Here is a 21,529-nt window from a genome sequence, read left to right as displayed (position 1 = left end):
CTAGCTTCCAGGCCTTTCCACTAGACTGGAAACATCCTTTGGGGATCTGTGGTTCTGTCCCTGCTGGGTTTTCTAGGTTACCCACTGTCTTTTTCAGTCTCTTACCTTTGAATTTAGTAGCATGGCTATGAGATATGAAAGCCTAATTTAGAAGTGTCTGAGTTCACAGTTAGAAGCACAGACACTGATGTCTGCACCTCCCCTGGCCCCCTGCTCCAGCACCTGTCACAATGCAGCTGTGTCATCTGATTAAGCAACCTTCTTATATCATGCCCCGGGGCTGTCCTTCCATGTGTGTCAGGCCCGTTCAGCACATGCTGACGCCATTGAGATTAGTCCAAGTGGTCTAGAAGAAGTCCTTGATTCATAATTCAGAGATGCATTCCTCCAGTCCATTGGTAGTAGTTGGGGGGGGGACACGTTAACTTTGAAGCCCTCTAAATGCAAGGGCTCCAAAATGTTTACAAGCATCCCTGAGATGGCTCAGTCTGCATCCCATCACCTACCCACCACTTCTATCCTGCCCCTAAGTAACAGTTTACAACCCTAGCCATGCATTCATCTCTAGCTGGAAAGCTATACGGAATACTAATTTCCAGCCTCCTCCCTCCTGGTGAGATTCTGATTCAACTGAGCTACAATTCATCCAGTACTCTAATGTGATTCCCATAGTATAATAGTTCTCAGCCTTGGAAGCATCTCAGAATCATCTAGAGAGCTTTTAAAATTCCTGCTGCCCAGACAGCACCCTAGATCAACTTAATGAGTCTTTGTGGATGGGATCTGGCATCTTTAATTTTTACAGGTCCCAGATGAATACAATATCCAGCCAAGATTGAGAAATAGAAGAAGAAACAAATCTAGAGTGAGAAGGTCCTTCCCCATGTCTAACATCCCCCTCCCTCTCTCCCTCGGGTCACTCTGGCCTTTGGTTCTCCTAATCCACAGGCTGCAGAGATCTTACACAGCTTAGCCTTAGGAAAAAGGCCATCTGATCTGGACCAGTGCAGAAATGACAGTAACATAGAGATAGTCAGTGTGGAGCTGGAGAGACTGCTCTGTGATTAAGAGCATGGGCTGCTCTTGCAAAAGCCTGAGTTGGATTTTTAAAACCCATATGGAGCAACTCACAACTTTCCTGTAACTCTGCCCTGAGGGGTTCATAACACCTGTGCCCTCCACTAGACGTCGGCACTGACACATAGAATTAAAACTAAGAAAAATAAATATGAACAACTGGTTATTTTAAGTGAAGAGATGTTATGAGAACATATTTGAGCTAATGAAGTATGCACCATTTAGTAAGTTGCAGATACTTGCCATAACTAAAGATTATAATATGAAAAAAATAATATCAGAGTTTTCATAGACTAGCCAACATTTCTAAGTCTGCCCCCAACAATTTATTCATCCTTCATATTTTAAAGACTTGAAATTCCTTTAATAAGGAATCCCAGTCACCAGTTCTAGACAATTCCAGCTTGTTGATCATGTCTAGGATTTTGTTTTACACATGTCCCCCATAGTCCACAAGTGTGACATGATCCTTGTCTTCTTTTTAAAAGGAAGGTGTTACATTTATAATTTTGTTTATTTTGACACTCTGGGTTGTTCTTCCAGAAAAATTACTAAGAACTCTTTGGGACACAAGTACATTTACACTTCCGGTATTCTAAGATGTTGTGTGTACTTGGGGGTACTATAGAGACTAGTGCAGACAGAATCCCATCCAAAGAATTGTTGACAATTGAGTTGCTGGAGATTCTAAGGCCAAAGTCAAATCCAACAATGCTGTGTTTATTTGTGTTCTGCCAACTGGGAGGCCACATCCCATCACAGCCTACCAATCCAAAAGAGGATGTTGCCAAGCCATTGGCCAACTCTCAGAATAAATAACCCTTTCTTACTACGCGACTAACAATACTCAAAAGGGAAGATGAGCTTCCTCCAGAATTAGAGGCTCTGGTCATCAAGGAGTTCTCCAGAAGAATGGATGGTGTTAACTATTGTTGAGAACACAATATTGTAGTTACTGAATACAAACAAAGCAGGAAAATGATCCTAAGGCCCTGGGTCCTCCATCCCACATCTGTCTCTTACTGCTGCCATCTCTCACTCAGCACCTCAGCTCCCAGCTAAACAGCAGCGTTATTCTTGTCAGGTGTGGAGTGATTGCCTCTGTCTGCTGATGAGCTGGCCACTCCAATAATTATCTAAATCCAGCCTCTGGCCTTGTCTCCAAGGGGACAGTCCTTACAACAGAAGCACTTGAAGCACTGACCATTCATTCCTGTCCCTCCATGATCCTGCCTACCAATGCTCTCCTTGTATAAGAACTTCTCCTGCATCTCTTCCTCTTGTTACATTCCAGTTTCATCAGTAGAGCTGAATGAAAATGAGGGGCACCAGAGAGAAGAGAGAAGCATGTGGTTCCCCCCTGGCTGTCCTAAAGAGCTGCAACTGTGGTCTACTTCTCTTGGCTCCTCCTGAATTTCCAAATCCTTAGTGAACTGATTGGAGGACTGGGTTTGTCTGCCTTCTTTCTGATATACAATTTACATCTGGTCTAAACTTGATGGAGGAGACTAAAGCAAGGGCTCCAAACACCACGATACCTGAAGTGAAGTTTCAGTTTCCCTGAAGATTTGAGGCATGAGCGCTAGCAGCAGTCCACCACTCCTCTCTCTTCCTCTCTGCTCTAGTACACCCAGCCCAGCCCAACACCTTGGAAACACAGTATACTCCCAGATCATTCACCTGTTTCTGCAATGCCGTCCATATCTACCAGTGTTTTACAAAGCATATTCTCAGGTTAGTATGTGCTTCAGTGGGTAGCAGGTGTGCCTAGCATGTGTATGACCCCAGGGTTCCATGCTTCACTGGGGAAGCAAGCAGCCTGCCAAGTCTCATCCATACCCTCCGGTCAAGTTTCCTTTCACTCAAACAAAAGCCATGAGAGTGGCTAATGAGAAGCCAATGAAAACCATTGCCATTGTAAAGGGCCTCCAGAGAAGTTTAAGGACCTGCTTAAAAGTGGAAGATATCAGAACCACAAGAAGGATGTCTGGGATTCGATCCTGAGCTTTATTTCTTTCTGAACCCTACTCATTTGAATCCAGTCACTGTTAACTGTCATTCTAATGATAGCTGGAGGGGAACCTCCTCCGTTGGATATTGAGCTATCTCTGAAGACTGTGAAACCACCCTGAGCTTTTGTGACTGCATTTCTCATGCCATTGGTTACAGTGAACAAGTTCTCCTGGGCACACTGTTTGAACCAGAATTCCCTGACTCAGGAGCTCCAGCCTCATATACGTAATCTGCTTCTGTTCATTCTTAAAATGAGCAAGTGTGTCTCAACTAACAGGCAATGATTATCAGAATTTTCTCCTAAACATCATTCTCCTTTATTCTTCTGACTCTTGGATTTCCTACACACAAAAGTACCTTCACATCAGTCTAACTTGGGAGAATTCTTATCTTGTCTTTTCAGTAGGATGGCAGGACAATGGTAACCATTTTATAGTTTACCTGAGAGGTTCTCATGAGGTTTTTCTCTCTCCTGGAGATTGTACTATACCAAGAAAGTGTATAAATCTAGACTATTAAAAGGCTTGTATGAAATTTATTTGTATAAACGATGTCAAGTCTTCCTGAATACAAGACACTCTGATATCCCAACACCGTGATTTGGGGTGAGACTTTTGTCTTTCTCATTACTATAAAGTTTGCTTCAGGGGAAAGGGGATTTGCCAAACACACTTCAGGGATTCTCAGGTTTAGCACTAAACCATGTTTCAAATTATAAAGTGATTTTACCAGTTTGTAAACGTGTACAAATACCTGAAATTCATGAGCTCTAGGAATTTAACACAAACAAAATAAAATTCACATATATGTATGTGTTCCAGTTGTAACTACTTTAATCTCAAATAATCATAGTACTCATTTTCACTGAATGTTCCCACCCATTATTACTTTACCTTTTTTATGAGTTAGTAAAAAGCATCCAAAGGGATTAGTCACTAAGTAAAAAGAAGTCTACAGTTGAGCTATGATAATAACCTTGTTATAAAATTTGAAATTAGCCTTGACTGCATGGTTACTCTGGAGAGATACCAGGCACTTTCCCTCACTTTTTGGTGACAATTAGGTAATGAGTATTGAGGCTTTACATTATGTGGTACATTCCCTGATTTAGAACAGAATAGGCTGTGAGAAGGAGAAAGTGTTTTTAAAAATGCATCCATGTTTACAAGTTGAAGATTGGGAACACTAAGGAAATGCCCCAAAGTCATTAACAGACAGGGACGGGACACATGTTGTAGCTATTCCCATGATTCTATTATCCATGATAAAGCTCACTGATTAACAAATTAAATGAAATGGCCATATAGAAGTGGCTAGTGTCTCCATGTACACTTCTCCAACTATACTGCCACATGTACTATCAAACATATAGTGTCAACACCACCCACGTGTCATTAGTGCTAACAAACCTATTTCCACATGTGGGTTTTAAATACCTAAGGTAAATGTTGAGTGTGTGTTTTACGCCATTGAATTTTAATAATACTAAGACTAGTTATTAATTGTAACCATCAAATGAAAACCCAAGCCCTGACATTTTAAGGTAAAATGTCAACTGAGTCTTGATGGGAAAGTGGGGTGCTCCAGATGCAAGTGTCGGACACTGCCTTCTAACTCAGCTCTGCTTCCTCAGATTTATGTTCAGACTCTTGATAAAGAAACTGCTAGAAAGGTCTGTTACCATTGGGTGGGAAGTTAAGGACTCTAATACAAACTCATTAGACTAAAGATGGTCAAGGGCATTACAGACGCCCTTCTGTTTTAGAAGCACACAGTTGATGGTGCTCAGAAAGTAGATTCTTAACCGGTTAGTACCATGGCAGAATCCTTTCAAAGGCAGCACAACTGATAAAGGCAGATACACCCTCTGCTCCTCAAACTAATGGCTGGTAGTTAGGTGAACACATACTGAGAACTCTGTGCAAACTGCTACTGAGCTTTGCTAGGAAAACAATCACACATCAGCATGAGTACCCACTGACATGTTTTCTTACTAAAGAGTAGTTTGGATTTAAGCCACAGAGTCTTTTCCAACCACATCAATTCCAACCAGAAGGTGAGTACACTTACCCTATTACCAGAGATCTTTTAGGGATTTAGTGCAAAAAATCCCAAGGTAGAAAAATTAGGACTTGATATATAGTACACTGATTTTTGCCCCTATAGGAAAGAACATGGCACCAGAAAGTGAACCATAAAGAGCTAAGCAGGGCTGTGATTAAAGGCATCACTTACTGTAGCTGTTCTTCATCTCCTGGGTCCCTTTCACTTTGCCTCGTTTGTCAATCCTCAGGTACCACTGGGTGCGACAGAATAGTCTTCTCACCCTTATATCCCCTCCTTCCATGTAGTCATAACTTCTAGTGTGTCGCTCAGGGCTAGAACAGTTCACACTCGTAGCCGTTTGCTCCGGACTCATGTCATTGCAAGCTAGAGATATAGTGCCCACTAGACAGACGAGGTGGAAGCATGATCTGTAGAGCAGAGTTGGCAGGATCCCTGTCAGTATCCATTTGCGCATTATAGTGTAGTGGCCCGGGTGTTCATGAATAACATAATGAGAATTGAATCTTGCGTTGATTGCTACTCCTAGGTCATGGGCCTCCTCCTATCTGTGAACTGGAGATTGATTTGAGACAAAGTCGTCACTCTTTCCAAACTGTTAACCTTATCTCTTAGCTTCTGACACCAATAACAGGATTCCTCCCTCCTTCAGGAACAGTTGATAGGTATATCCTTATAGAAACAGGTCGAGACAAGGCCAGTGGCTGCAGTGTGTTTGCTCCTTGACTTCTGTTCGAAATGAGAGATTAGGAACAGGGAGGGGGAGAAGAGAGGGAGATAAAAAAAAAATCGTATGTATAAATTTCAGTAGGTAAATAGTCTAAGATCTCAGTGTAGTTAAATGTTGAAAGCACATTTAGAACAGCTTCCACAGAGGATGTGAACATCTCTGCCACTCTGCACATAGATTCAGAAGAGCTATGCATTCATGAAGAGACATCACAAGAAAACCACACCATTCATTCCAGTTGCTATCTTGTCAGGAAACACCGTGTACTCACAGCTATTGAGTTAAATCAAGTTTTACGGCCGCTATTGACAAAATTGAAGCGTTCTCCCTGGAATTCATTAGTATACGCTTTTGCATTTGTGCTTCATAATTATTTTCCCTTAAACTGCCCAGATTTTTCAAGTTAAGTGTCAGGATTGCCCTGGAGAACTTCAAGCGTCTCTTTCTATACATATATACTACAATACAATTTCTGTACATATTTTCCCAGCTCAAAGGTCTTCCCCCCCACCTCAGTACAATAACCACAGAAAGAGAAAAAAAATCTTTCAGAAAAGAGTCAGCATTGTTTGAAAGACAAATAACAGTAACTTACTTGTTCTGTTTGGAACAGCTGGGTACACAAGAGTTCCGTGTCTGCTGTCTGCCTCGTGCAACTTGAGCCTCTCTACTGTAGCTACAAACTATTTCTCAGCTGAGAAATCCTCCAGCAGAATCATAATTGTTTCCATAAATCAACAGGCAAAAGGATTCTCTCCGTGTGTGAGCGCGTGCGCTTGTGCGAGTGCGTGGAGCCTTTTATTCAGAGATTTTCAATAAATACCTTTGCTGACCTCATTGGAAGCAATTAAAACTTAACCAGTGAGCTGTTCGTTGTCTAAAACAGCAGGAGGCTTGTATACTGTTGAGTGGTCATAAGGGGGAGCTATGGACACAGCTTCGGTTTAAATCCACAAGTGAGCATTCACTCTGTGGAAACAGACCTCTGATTCTCAAGCAGTTACAAAGAGAAAGGGAAATGTTAGACCTTGTAAACACAGAAGTTGTACAGCCTGTGGAAAACATTTCCTAGAACATATATAAGGGCTTTTTAATAGTTAGATGATCTTTACAATACATTGGGGCAGAGGAGGTTGGTAAGTGAGGGTATGTTGTTAGTCCTTCCTATTCAGAGCACTAGAGAACCCCAAGGCTCAGGGGCTGGAAGCAGGGATTCCTAGGCAGGGACATATCTTTTCACAGATATTGCACCATTGTGTGAGTCTTTAGGCTAAGAAGATCTACTTTCTTATTGGATTGGGGATTCTAACAAACAGTGTGGCCCTGGATCAGTCAGTTACTTCCCTATGGCTCAGCTGCTGCTTCAGGTATCAAATCAAGGGCCTTGTCTAATCAGGTCAGGGCGGTGCTGCCATTTTAATATCCTGTCTTGTGATTTATTTCAACGATGACCCACAGAGGCAGAGAACATATGATTTGCAAAACTGAAAAATGGTTTCACCTTGGTGTTTGACTTTTGTCTCCCTGAGAGCAATAGCATAAAAAAAAACTGATAAATCCAGCAATTATAATAAGGCCAATAGCTAATGGAATAGGAGAGTCCTTTTGCTTTCCAAAATGAGTTTGTGCCTATCCTGTACTGAGCAAGATTGTAACTGTATTTTATATTTAGTATGGAGCCATTGTATCACCAACCTAAATGAATATTTAAGGATACATATGTTAAAGTTCTCTTTTCCATGTACCTGCAACACACACATACACACACAGACATGTATACGAGTACACACACACACACACACACACATACACACACACACACACACACACACACAACTTCGCACTTAACATACACTACCACCAGGTGGTGCAGGTAGACCAAATAGAGACAGAGAACTAAATTGGATGCGCATTTGGATGCGATTGAGCTTCCCTTCCTCATTGTGCTTACAGAGGACAGAGTCAGCAGCACACCATATTTCAAACATGCACAGTTGTCTTCAATTCATGAAATATTGAAGCACTAGGTTTTAAAAGCAGAGGAGGGTGTGCTGTTCTATAGCTGCATCTATTTAAAGCTAGAGAGTTCAGAACATCCCATGATTTTTCTCCCAATGAGGAAGAGGAAAGGACAGAAGGCATGATGATGTTCTTAGTGATATCACACAGTCCAGGGGGTATTAGTAATGAGCAGATTCAGAATTCTTATGAGTTGACGATCCATCTAGAGAAATGGAGGTTATGCAGTCAGTTCTCAGTGCTCACTACAGAACTCTCAATCTCTCTTTACAATGTGCAGGGGAGGGAGTGCCCACAATGTTGAGAACAAGGTATAAAATGACTATCGGAGTAATGTCACTGAGCAGGTTACAGTCAGGCAGGAAATTGTATCAGTTTAAATTCCTTTGATTTTATTTGAAGTTATTGATTACTTCCCAGTGATGGGCCCAAGATGGGGTGGAGAATTTCATTCCTGTCCTTGAGACCCTTACTTGTTAGAAGTGGTTCTCATTAGGCTAGCAGTTCAGTTGTCTGTGGGGCAGCTGCTCTCTGTGTCTGTTAACAAGGGGGCAGACATCCTCTGTCCTTACTGTAAAGCACATGCAGAATGGAGAAACAGAGTTCTCTGTTCCTTACTCTTTCCAGATAAAGGTAGCTTCATCCTTCGTTGGAAATATCTCCACCTTGTATATTTTAAATCCATAAGAAAAAGATCTGCATCTATCTTTCAAATATTGACTTTTAAAGATTAATGTTATCATCTGGAAAGCTTCAAATAGAAGTGGTGTTTCAAAAAAAAGAAGAAGTGGCATCTCGTACTTGCCCATGGTGCTTTGGGAACTTGTATTTAAAACACACTATTTGCATTTAAAATACAAAAAAAAGAAGGTATTTAAAATACATTTGCATTGAAAATCATTGAAAAATTCATAGAACTTCTTTGATGCAGTCAGCTGCTCTATGAACTTCCTAACTCAGCATTTCGAAAGCTCACTCTCGCTACGGTGTATGCTATCCCATTGAATGGATATGTCTCAATGTACATCACCAACTTCTATGAACACTTCATTTTTACCCATATATTTTACTGTGGAACTATTATAGTGAATACAGTTATAAATACTTCATTTTATGGCCTACAAATATAGCTGTAGTGCTACTTTCCAAAAGCTGTCTAGACATCTGTCCTCTGGTTCCAGGTAGGATAGAGACTCTTGAAATTGGGACAAGGCCAATTTCTACTTTTAAAAAATGACTGTGTATATATTGTGCCTTACATCTCTGAGACTGTTGCAGACTATCCCGTCCACATTACTACAACTTAACCCACACTAGATTTGACTTCATCATTTCCTGTGTGGCTTCAATGTATAAAAAGCCTTGACTCTGGATCGTACTGTGCACCCAGTCTTACTTATCATCTTGATTCATCCATTGAACAAATATTTATCCACTGACTCTGTACTGCCGGATGCTGGGTCAGCCCTCTGAAGACACAATGGTGAGCATCCTGGAAGTGTTCCCTGCCCTTACAAAGCGTGCATTCCAGTGAGAGCACAGCATAAACAGTGATCTGCGGATGGTACGGGGCTGGGAAGCCAAGAGCTTAAATTCCAAGAACTGAAAAAAGGCCTATGCTAATGATCACAAGCAAGAGGCCAAGCAAAGAGAGGCATGAAACTGGCAGACGAGACTTGACATTAGGAACTGTGTGTACTACAGAAGAAACTTAGGTTCATTTAAAAAGAAGTTAGGCTCTAGAGAATCAAATAACCCTATTAAAAACTGGGGTACAGAGCTAAACAAAGAATTCTTAACTGAGAAATACCAAATGGCTGAGAAGCACCTAAAGAAATGTTCAACATCCTTAGTCATCAGGGAAATGCAAATTAAAACAACCCTGAGATTCTACCTCATACCAGTCAGGATGGCTAAGATCAAAAACTCAGGTGACAGCAGATGATGGAGAGGTGGTGAAGAAAGAGGAGCACTCCTCCATTGCTGGTGGAATTGCAAGCTGGTACAACCACTCTGGAAATCAGTTTGGCGGTTCCTCAGGAAATTAGACATAGTACTACCAGAGGACCCAGCTATACCACTCCTGGGCAAATACCTAGAAGATGCTCCAACATGTAATAAGGACACATACTCCATCCACTATGTTAATAGCAGCCTTATTTACAATAGCCAGAAACTGGAAACAATCCAAATGTCCCTCAACAGAAGAATGGATAAAGAAAATGTGGTACATCTACATAGTGGAGTACTATTCAGCTATTAAAAACAATGCATTTATGAAATTCTTAGGGAAATAGATGGATCTGGAGAATATCATCCTGAGTGAGGTAACCCAATCACAAAAGAACACACATGGTATACAGTCTCTGAAAAGTGGATGTTAGCCCAGAAGCTCGGAATACCCAAAATACAATCCACAAACCACAAGGAACTCAAGAAGTAAGACCAAAGTGTGGATGCTTCGTTCCTTCTTAGAAGTGGGTACAAAATATCCATCTAAGGAGTTGCAGAGACAAACTATGGAGCAGAGACTGAAAGAAGGACAATCTAGAGACTGCTCCACCTGGGAATCCTTTCCATATTCAATCATCAAACCCAGACACTATTGTGGATGTCAGCAAGTGTTGGCTGAGAGGAGCCTGATATAGCTGTCTCCTTAGAGGCTCTGAGAGTGCCAGAGTAAGTAGTACAGAAGTAGAGGCTCACAACCATCCATTGGACTGAGCACAGGGTCCCCAATGAAGGAGTTAGAGAAAGGACCCAAGGAGCTGAAGGGTTTGCAGCCCCTTAGGATGAACAACAATATGAGCTAACTAGTACCCTCAGAGCTCCCAGGGACTAAACCATCAACCAAGCACACATGGTGGGACTCATGGCTCCAGCAGCATATGTATAACAGAGGATGGCCTAGTAGGTCAACAATGGAAAGAGAGGCCCTTGGTCTTGTGAAAGTTTATGATCCAGTGTGGGGAATGCCAGGGCCAGGAAGTGGGAGAGGGTGGGTTGGTGAGCAGGGGGAGGGGGAAGGAAACAGGGTTTTTTGGTTTTGTTTTTGTTTTTAATTTTTTTTTGGAGGGGTACCCAGGAGAAGAGATATAAAGAAAATATCTAAGAAAAAAAAGAAAAAAAGAAAAAAAGAAAAAGAATAGTACACAGGAAGACAGACCTGTCTTTCCAAACTTGATGGACCTGGTCAAAGATAGTAACTTAAACTCAGGAGGAAACCCATGATGGAGCAGTCCCTGAGGTCCTTAATCCTATAAACAGCGCGTTTGCCTTTGGCCCAGTGCCGTAACATCTAAATACTAACTGCACATGAAATGCAAAGTGTGAGTCAGATGTTCAGCATTGCGGTGTGCTTATGATTCAACTTGTAAATATCTCAGTATACAAATGCCATTTGAGTTTTTCTATCCCTGAGTCTGTAACAAAATAGCTTCATTTAATTTTATATGTAAAAACAAAACAAAAACAAACAAACAAAAAAAACCTCTCTGAAATACTAATCTAAATTTAAAATTCTTCAAACTATGTTATGAATTTACCGAATTGTAGTCTGACAATTATAGCAAATGGCAGAAAGGATAAAAGTGATTGGAATGGGGGTCACAGAAAGTCTTTGGTAAGAGAAATTATGTAAACCAGGAGCTGAGCAGTAAGAAGAAATCAGAAAGCTGAGTGTTCTAGATGAAGGTTTCAAAGGAAACCAAAGTTCTGAGGTGAAAGTGAGCTTATTGTGTCCTGGGAATGGAAATAAAATGGATCACAGCTAGTAAGACGGAAGTTCCACGGTGAAAACAACATGGCTTTGAGATTTGTGCCTACCTGTTATGGCTTCTACTTGTAGAGTGTGAGACACCATTCTGAAACCCTCATGAGACGTGCCTTTTGGTCATCTGGAAAATGACTGAAATGTAGGTCCCCCACTGCAGTGACTATGGTTGAAACCCAAGTCAGAGATCACTCCGTGCACTAGGACTGTAGCATCAGGAATGGAAACAAAGGTGCAGACTACGCGGGAAGCTAAGCTGGGTGGCGGGTGCTGCAATAGTTAAGGCTGGGTCCAGAGGCTTGACTGTGAAAACTGATGCGCAGTGCTGGCTCTTGTTGCCCTAAGGAAGATGGCGTGAGGAGGGCCATGGCCACATCCAAGGCAGTGTTGATGCCCCCTCTACACTGCCTGTGAACTTCTGACTTCCTTAAAATGAACTGGCTGCACAAGGGTGTGGAAAGTGAAAGCAGAAACGTTATTTTAACAGTATCTGGCAGTATTTAGTACAAAAAGAAAACTGTTCCCATGCTGTGTTATGCATTTTGTTTAAAATGGTAAGAGTGTGGCCTTGGTGATGGCTCTATGAGTAAAGGGCTACCTGCCCAGGTGTGAAGGCATGGTCTCAGATCCCTGTCACACACATAAAAGCCAAATAAGGCAGAATGAGACGGTCTCCACACGCTGGTGTGGGTACCTGAGGATGGATCTCTGGAGCTCACTGCCAGCTAGTCTAGCAAAATGGCTTCTTCAACCTCAGGTTCAAGAAAAGAAGACCCTGTCTCAAAAATGAGGTACACAGTGATAGAAGACAATACTTTACATCAAACTCTGTCTCTACACACACCAGGACAACAGGCATGCACACCACTCACACACACACACACACACACACACACACACACACACACATACACACACACACATTCACACATGTACAACAGGCATTCACACCACTCAAACAGCACCCACACACTCACACACTACATTAAAACCAGTCTTCCCTCATTTTAATTATTGAGAATGCCTCTGATGAGAAGAGCATGATAGGTCCCAGTATTAAAGCAAATGGAATATGTAAGCAGTCCAGATGATGTTATATGGTTTTAATATAAGGGACTGAAATTGTATAATCCTTTGATTTGAAACCATTACTGAATCTTAGAGCTATCGTCAGATGTTGATCGAGTGCTCGGCTCAATCTTGTGATACTGAAAGTCAAATTCCTTTAAAAAAAAAGTTGGAATTTTTAAGAAATGCCTAATATCCTCTGGTCATTTTTCCTAAAATAAACATGCTTTTATTTTTACAGTTCCTTCTAAATAAGAAAATATATTCATCAAGAAACACAATAGTAAAATAATACATATAAGCATGTAAAACTAAAATAGGTTACACAGTGAAAAGAACATGATTTAAAAAAAAAAAAAAACAAAACAAAACTAAAGAATCTTCTCCATCTAATGGCAAAACATGGCATTTTCTGTGAACCAGAGCAAGGCCAGCCTGAGTGAGGCAGTAAAAAGTGAGGGCTGCACATGGCCACTGTTCATTTCCCAGCCTGACTGAGTTTGCTGACATACATAATTATAGAGTACTTTTAAAGAAATGGGTATGGAGAGGTGGCTCAGTAGTTAAGCACATATTATTCATGCACAGCTCACATCAGCACTCACATCAAGAAGCTCACGAGCAGCTATAAGTCCAACTTCAGGGGATCCAGCACCTTCTTCTGGCCTCGGTCGACACATCCCATCCAGTACAAACATACATACACACACACACACACACACACACACACACACACAATTAAAGCATATTTTTAAGTTATTATTATATATGTATGGTTGTTTTGCCTGCATATATGTCTGTGAACCACATATTTGCCTAGTGCCTGTGGATTCCAGGGGTGTTGACTCTTCTAGAACTGGAGTTACAAATGTTTGTGAGCAGCCCTATAGGTTCTGAGAGTCTAAGCCAGATCCTCTGGAAGAGTAGCCAGTGCTCTTACCTGCTGAAACATCTCTCCAGCCCCTAAATGAGGGAAAGTAATTTTTTAAAACTGCTGTTCACTAATGCCAAACACTCTACATATAGTATAGTAGATCATACTTAACCAAATCTGTAAAAGAATGCAGAAAACATACATTCAATTTATAACATAGGTGCAAAACTACTAAAAGATGTTTGGAAATTGATTTCCCTCATAAACAGTTTTAAATTTCCTATGGCAAAGGGTACATTCTATTACTTTGCATAACCTTGGAAACATCAACAAAGCAAAAGACAAATTTGAACCCAAACTCAATTTGAATGGTAACAAATGCCAAACTGAGAAACTCTTTTTTCTTATTATTTAAAAAATAATGTTTTCATTTGTGCTTTTATTTTCATTCAATTCTTAAAAGTTTCTAATTTACTTCTTGGTTTCTGTCTTGACCCAGTTTTCATTCAGCAGCCATGGTTTTCCCTCAGCTTGCATGGGTGTGACTGCTTTCTGCATCCCCACTGGGGTACCCAGTCTTCCTCCTCGGGGGTCGTGTAGGCTGCAGGAGTTATTTCAGTTTTCTTAAATCTGTTGAGATTTGCCTTGTGTCCTAATATGAGCCCAATTTTGGAGAAAATGCCATGAGTTACTGAGGAGAAAGGGTATTCTTTATTGTTTAGGTGAAATATTCTGTAGATGTCTGTCATGCCCATTTGGTTTGAGATGTTACTTAACTCCAGCATCTCCCCAGGATGCCCTGGCTGCTAGAGCAGGAACTCAAGTCACCCACTCTCACTGCTGTGGTAGAGTTGGTTTGTGATGTTAGCTGTAGTGGCATTTCTCTTATGGACTTATGTGCCTTGTTTGGTGTATGGTGTATAAATGTTTCAAATAGTAACAGCCTCTTGGAGAATTTTTCCTTTAATGAATATTTGGTGTCCTCTTATATATTCTGGTTATATTGGCTTGAAGCCTACTTTTTCAAACATTAAAGTAGCTGTATACCTACTTGCTTCTTGGGTCCATTTAATTGTAATATATTTCTATCCTTTCACCCTAAGTTGGTGTGGTGTCTGTTTTTGATGGCAAGGTGTGCTTCTTGGTTGCAAAAGACGGATCCTGTTTTCTAATTCAATCTGTTACTCTATGTCTTTCTATTGTGGGACTGAGACCATTCATACTGAGAGTTATTAATGAGCAATGTTTGTTCATTTCTATTATTTTGCTGTATGTGCCCCTCTCCCTTTTGATGAACTGCTCTAGGATTGTTTATTTCTTGTGTCCTATTGGGTGTAAACCCCTTCAGACTGAAGTTATTCTTTTGATGCCCTCTGTAGAGCTGGATTGGTGGACATTAATTTGTTTTCATTAAGTGTTTTTCTTTCTCTGCCAATTGCGGTTAATAGTTTTGCTGGGTGTGGGAGTCTGAGCTGGCATCTGTGGTCCCTTAGAGCTTGTAGAGCATCTATCCAGACCCTCCTGGCTTTCAGAACCTCCACTAAAAGCCTGCAGCTTTTAACATCTTTTCTTTGTTCTGTATATTTAGCATCTTGATTATTATGCACCACATGGAATTTCTTTCCTGGTCCTGTTTGCTCTGCATGCTTCCTGTACCTTTACAGGCACTTCCTTCTTTAGACTGGGGTAATTTCCTTCTACAGTTTTGTTTTAAATATTTTTCTGTGCCTTTCATCTGGGTTTTGTTGTCTTCCTCTCTATATATTTTTGTAGATTTGGTCTTTTCATAGTTTCCCATATTTCCTGGGTGTTTTGTGTCTGAGTACTTTTAGAATTAACATTTTTTTTTGACTGAGCTCTCCATTACTTCTACCTTATCTTCAAGACTTGATGTTCTCTCTTCTGTGTCTCTGGTCTGATCGTGAGGCTGACTTACCTCTAGGGCGTGTGTTGACTTTTTACTTCTAGCTTTATTCCAACCTGGGTTTTCTTTAGTGATTCCATTTCTTTGTTAAATTCTATTTCTGTGAATTATTTTCATTATTTCACTCAACTGTTTGTGTTTTCATGGTCCTCATTAAGGCATTTATTCAGATCCTCATTAAGGTCCTGCTCATGTATTTACAATTGCTGTTTTGAAGTCCTTGGCTGGTGCTCCAGCTGAATTGCTTCTCTCAGAGCCTGCTGCAGTTGGTGTGCTGGCTTCTGGAGGAGGCACACTGTCTTGGTTATTCATGTCCGTGTTTTTGCAGTGGGATCTAGGCATCTGGAATTACGATATTTGAGGTGTTTCTTGGTGTAGATATCTGGTCTTGTCTTTGTTGGGTGGGTGCTGGTTTTGTTGTTGATGTTGTTGTTATTGCTGTTGTTTGGGTTTGTTGTTGTTGTTGTTGCTGGAACCCACTCTGGATGCTAGCCATGTATGGTTGTTGTAAGGTCCCTGATTACCAACCTAGTTTGGACAATGTAAGTCCCTGGTAGAGAGTAGTTCTAGGGTTCTGGAAGAGTCACAAAGGAATGGAGATGGGTTAGAAGAAGGCTGAGATGGACCCAAAGCAAGAGACCCTAGTACATGAAACTTTAGTATATTTTAAGTGCTTTAAAATGAAATATTTGAGGTAATATCCATCATGTTATTTATGCCTTGGATCAGTAAAATTCAAGTCAATAATTTTAGTTTTTAATATAACTAAAGTTACAGACGAATTAAAATTATAGTTATCCATGCTGCATCCTTTCCTTGTTTTCCTTGCATTTCCCATTCCTTATACTCTTTTTTACTCCACTCAGCAAGCTGATATATCATTATATATTGATATAGTTTATTTCTGTTTGGTTTGGTTTAGTTTGGTTTTTTCGAGACAGGGTTTCTCTGTGTAGCCCTGGCTGTCCTGGAACTCACTCTGTAGACCAGGCTGGCCTCAAACTTAGAAATCCACCTGCCTCTGTATACCAAGTGCTGGGATTAAAGGCGTGTGCCACCACTGCCTGGCAATATAGTTTATTTCTAAAGCAAATATCAAATATAAAAAACAAATAACAGACTCAAAAAATCAAAATATCACTATTGTTACTTTTCTTCAAAAAAGTTATTATTCAGAGATACAATATATAAAATGTTTGGGCTACTTTGCCGTTATCTGTAACATTTCATATTTGGACTTAATAAAGTTTTATTGGGAGCACTGTCTTAGACTTAGTTTGTGTCTTCTGAACTGAGAGGCTAGCTCTCTTTTTGTTGTTTTCTGCTCCCTTTATATGCTAGACATATTTTAAGTTCTGGCATGTATTTGTGATACCAAATATTTACAAAGGCTAGCAGTCTTTGTTGTTGCTGCTCAGCAAGTTTACCTCCTCCTTCCCTCTGCATTTTAAAGTTCTCATCTCTCTCTCTCTCTCTCTCTCTCTCTCTCTCTCTCTCTCTCTCTCACACACACACACACACACACACTGTGTGCATATTTTTTCTATCATATCCATTCTTTTCAGGGTTTTAGGGACCTCCTTAGATTATTCCTATATTCTTAGAATAGTCTTCTATTCTTATATTCTTAGCTTTATAATTTGTCTTTTTATTCAGTCTTTTTGAAAAAACAATCTGTTTTCTATTATAATCGATATTCCTCTGAGAACAACTGCATATTATAGAAGGCAAACAATTCTGAAATAATAACCCATAATGATGCAACTTCTGGTAATTTAGTCCTTTATCCAAAATTTTAAAGAGTTGCTTGTGTAGTCTAATTTGGAAAATTGTTTGTTTGTTTGTTTGTTTGTTCCATGGTAAGAGGAACGTTTATGGAAGGAAGGTTGGTATGGGTCATCGTTCAATGCAAGTTGACACTTGAAAACCTGTTTCTTACAATGAGAAAGCTTGGAAACTAAACATGGAAAATGAGTCACTCTAAGCAACAGTCCATTTCTGAGAGGCCTAAACTGGATAACACATGCAAAGCACTATGGGAATGAGAAGACAGCAAAGTTCATGTATTGAAAAAAAAAAGTAAAAAAAAAAAAATTGAAAAGTCATCAAGAACTACTGCATCATCCTCTTCTAAGGAATGGGTTAGCTGTGAAAAAACGTCACAACCAGTTAAAGCACAGCCAGACATTCCCACATTTGAATAACTGTTCATAATTATAGGACACAAGCAAATTACTTAGCCTCTTTATATCTGTCATAGATAAAAAAAAAGTAATAAACTACTTATTTAATCATTGAAGAAATCTAAAAAGTACAGGACTAGGTATAAAAACAAAAGCCACAGGGTGGCTCCTTCTAAGGCAGCAGTCAAGGGGCAGCTGAACAAGAGCCACCTAGGGGCAGGGAACTTGGGAGGAGATTCAACAAGATGAGAGACAGCCTCAATAAACCTAGTAAAGAGAGAAAACCAAAGTGAATGTAGTAAAAAACAGGAGATGATTTTAACACATGTCTTGTTTCTGCATAATATTGATAGAGCGATTAATGCATGCTGGACAATGTACTCTTCCTAAGTTGCTACTGTTTTAAAATCTTTATTCAGGAAATGAGAAAGAAATATAGGTGATAGATAGATGGGTTGATAGATTGTGGAAGGCAGATGATAGAAGTTAGACAGACAGACAAACGGATGGACAGACAGAGAGACAGATACATACATATATACATACATACATACATAGATGGATATATAGATAGAAGATAGATTATAGGTGATAGGTAGATAGAGAGAAAGAGAGAAAGAAGGAAAGAAAGAAAAAAAGAAAGAAAGGAAGGAAGGAAGGAAGAAAGAAAGAAAGAAAGAAAGAAGAAAGGAAGAAAGAAAAAGGAAAATCAGTATGGCTACCCATTTTTCTTCATTTTCTGATTAAAGAATGGGTTACCTGGAATATGGAGTTGGGAGGAGGTAGGATAGTCATAATTATACCTTACCCACATGGAAGGCTCTATAAAAATTAGACAAGAGTTGCGATTACTCAGCCATCTTGAATTTAATGAAGTCTTTGTTACAAGGCAACAGGTAGAATAGGTGAGGCAAAACCCCTCCCCCAAGTTCGTCAGCATATATGCCCAATCAGCAGCTTCTTTGGTCTCTGTAGAGGCGGGACTTTCGATGTAACTGGAACCAGGAGCAAGGCATGGCAAATAGCAGGAGGTGGGCAGAGAGGTGTGGTTATAAGAGGCAGCCCTCAAGCCAGGAGGGTTACAATTTTCTACATGAGGAATCAAAGCAGAAAGAATTCAGATAGTAAAGTTTGCAATAAATTAACATATCTACATATGGAAGCCAGTCCAGAGTCTGAGCTCTAAGCCCTATTGTCTTCAATACAGAACATTTTGATGATGGAGGTGAGGAGTGACTGTAATGGACCCGCCCCCTCAAGAGGGAAGCATATTAGCATCTAGTGACCTCAAACTGTGCCCTGGGCCACATGCAGAGAATGCAGTAGAGAAACCCTCTAGCTGTGGGGAGAAGTCCACTGAGAAGAAAGACTGCCCACATCAAAAGAAACGTGCCAATAAATCATAATTCCGAACATAACTGTTAGTACAGGTGAAGAGGAGAGGGTGTGATGATGAATGAAACTGACTCTTGTAATCATTGTTTATGTGCAATATAAAATGTTCCAAACATTTGTGAGAATTTCTGCATTTGTTTATTGAAGTAATATTCACTGCTTGCTTTCTAATACATATGCAACTATGAATTCTAGTGCTAAGAGCCACCCTGCCTTCCCACTCCACTCTCTATTCCCAGAAAGAAAAATATAGCAGTGTAATACTTATATAGTTTATTTGAAATTGTGTAAACACATTTTCTAAAGCTCATACTAATAAAGAAATTGTGTCAAAACTAGTTCTTAGGAATCATTAATGTTATGGACAAAAAAATAACTTGGTAGAGTCACTAGATAAAAGCGTTATTACAACTAGACAAAAGAGCAAAGATTTTTGAATGTCACCTCATTGAACAACAATACTGAGAAGCAGAAGATACAGACAAATATATAAGCAAGTATCTCTGCATGGGAGTTCAGTCTCAGGGAGCATGCCATTGCTCCAGAAAGAGAATGGGATGGAAAGGAAGGAAACGAGACTTTACAAGATCGAGTAAAACTGAAACCGTTAGATTGGCATGACCAGCCAAGGGCCAAACTGAAATCAATAAAGATCTCCATGGCAGTGAGACATCTGCTCTCGTGCAGTAGAGAGAAAATGCTGAACATCTCAAAAGTTAGAAGTTACAGCAAATTATTTCTTGAGGATATCTAGTCATATATGATATGTTGTCAGGAAGCAGTGTGATGTTTTTTAAAGGAAAGCCAAAATATTAATGAAAATAGACATCAAGCTGTCATTCAGATGAAGTTGAAATATCTTCAAGCAAATAATGATTTCAAAGGCTTACCAACTGTAGACATTCCTTCAAAGAGTTACTACAGCAGAGTGAGAATCATATCTAAGGGGCTGGGGTGCTGACCACTCAGCAGTAAGAGCACTGGCTCTTCCAGAGGGCCAAGATTCAACCCCCAGCACCAACATAGAGGCTCACAGCTGTCTGTAACTGCAGTCCCAGGGTACTGCTGAATTAAATGAACCACAGAGGGCCACAGACAGCATGGGACTCTGTCTCTCTGTTCCTTACACTCAGGAAAGCAAAGCTTCCAGGTACAGAAAGCGATTGCCAGGGCTGCAGTAGGGGAGGGTCCGTGCAGCACAGAGAACTGCAACTGAACAGTGGTGGGTTTGTACACTGAGCGCCTTTGTCTGTGGAGACAGTGTGATAAAGTTTCATCAATATACTGAAGCTTACTAGGGAACTACTCCATATTTTGCTTTGAAGGACAAGTATTCCCTACTTTGCTTTGAATCTGGGTTTCTTTGTACTTGATTTTCACTTTAAAAGGCTATTTTTGTAGAAGCCGTGTTTCTAGAGTTCCAGTGAATCTTGTCTTTGCTTTTGTGTGGCTGCTTACAGGTAGACGAATCTGTGACCTTGGTTGAAGACTCTTAACCTACTCTGCAGATGACGGCTGTGTCTTTCTTACTCTGGGAGCTTTCCCTCTCATCTCTAAACTCTAGCTATTTGAGTGTGAGGCAAGTATGCTTGATTGTCTTTATATTTACCCTCCTTGGAATTTGTTACATTTCTTATATGTGAGAGTGGTCATCTTCTACCCATCCTGGGAACTCAGCTGGAATCTTATTGAGCCCTAACTGTCCCTCGTGTTCTTCAGGATTTCAGTCCTACCACAGTCTCTGTACTGAGTGCTTTAGTTCTCTATGGGTATTTTCTATGTACAGCCTTGAGTTTGCTGATCTATCAAAGACACTGGAAGAATATTTAGTTTTGGATATTATATTTATCAATTCCAAAAGGTATACTTTGCTCCTTTATGAAGTATATTAATAAATTTTTAAAAATTTTCTTCAATTTTCTCATTTATCCTACTGAAGTGAACAAATTTATATGTTAAAGCCCCTTGCATTCAAAACCAAACACAGAGCCGGGCGGTGGTGGCACACGCCTTTAATCCCGGTACTTAGGAGGCAGAGGCAGGTGGATTTCTGAGTTCAAAGCCAGCCTGGTCTACAGAGTGAATTCCAGGACATCTAGAGCTACACAGAGAAACCCTGTCTTGAAAACAAACAAACAAAAACAAAAAACAAACAAACAAAAAAAACAAAGACAGCAAGTCTGATGTATGTACACATCACTCTCCATCACTCTCCATCACTCTCATGGGTTTTGCTTGCCCTGTAATCTCATTGTACATTAAGCATTATATAAAAATCTGTAGAGAATATAGATGAGTCTGGTGATATCAATGAGAATGACCCCAAAGGCTCATTTTAGATGTTTGGTCCTCAGTTAGTGGAGTTATTTGGAAGGTGTGGAAGTGTGCCTTGTTAGTGTAGGTATGTCCT

The 21,529-nt window shown here is 40.3% G+C and overlaps 2 protein-coding genes across 9 annotated transcripts in view; one reads left to right on the top strand and one right to left on the bottom strand.

Annotated features, from left to right (window-relative positions):
- The window catches only part of Fgf7 (fibroblast growth factor 7), a 64,915-nt gene extending 58,198 nt beyond the window's left edge, over nt 1-6,717 (bottom strand). Inside the window, exons 1-2 of one of the 2 annotated variants that reach the window (XM_031371773.1) lie at nt 6,480-6,717; nt 5,326-5,883 (exon numbers count right to left, since the gene is read on the bottom strand). In XM_031371773.1, the coding sequence (XP_031227633.1) occupies nt 5,326-5,611 (286 nt within the window). In that variant the 5' untranslated portion in view covers nt 5,612-5,883; nt 6,480-6,717. The remainder of the gene's footprint in view (nt 1-5,325; nt 5,884-6,479) is intronic. The other variant, XM_031371774.1, reaches the window with a different exon arrangement.
- The window catches only part of Fam227b (family with sequence similarity 227 member B), a 158,027-nt gene that overhangs the window by 109,448 nt on the left and 27,050 nt on the right, over nt 1-21,529 (top strand). The window lies entirely within an intron of this gene.

This window comes from Mastomys coucha, unplaced genomic scaffold (assembly GCF_008632895.1).
Source record: "Mastomys coucha isolate ucsf_1 unplaced genomic scaffold, UCSF_Mcou_1 pScaffold15, whole genome shotgun sequence".
Lineage (NCBI taxonomy): Eukaryota > Metazoa > Chordata > Mammalia > Rodentia > Muridae > Mastomys > Mastomys coucha.
This window is presented reverse-complemented; position numbering and strand designations above follow the sequence as displayed.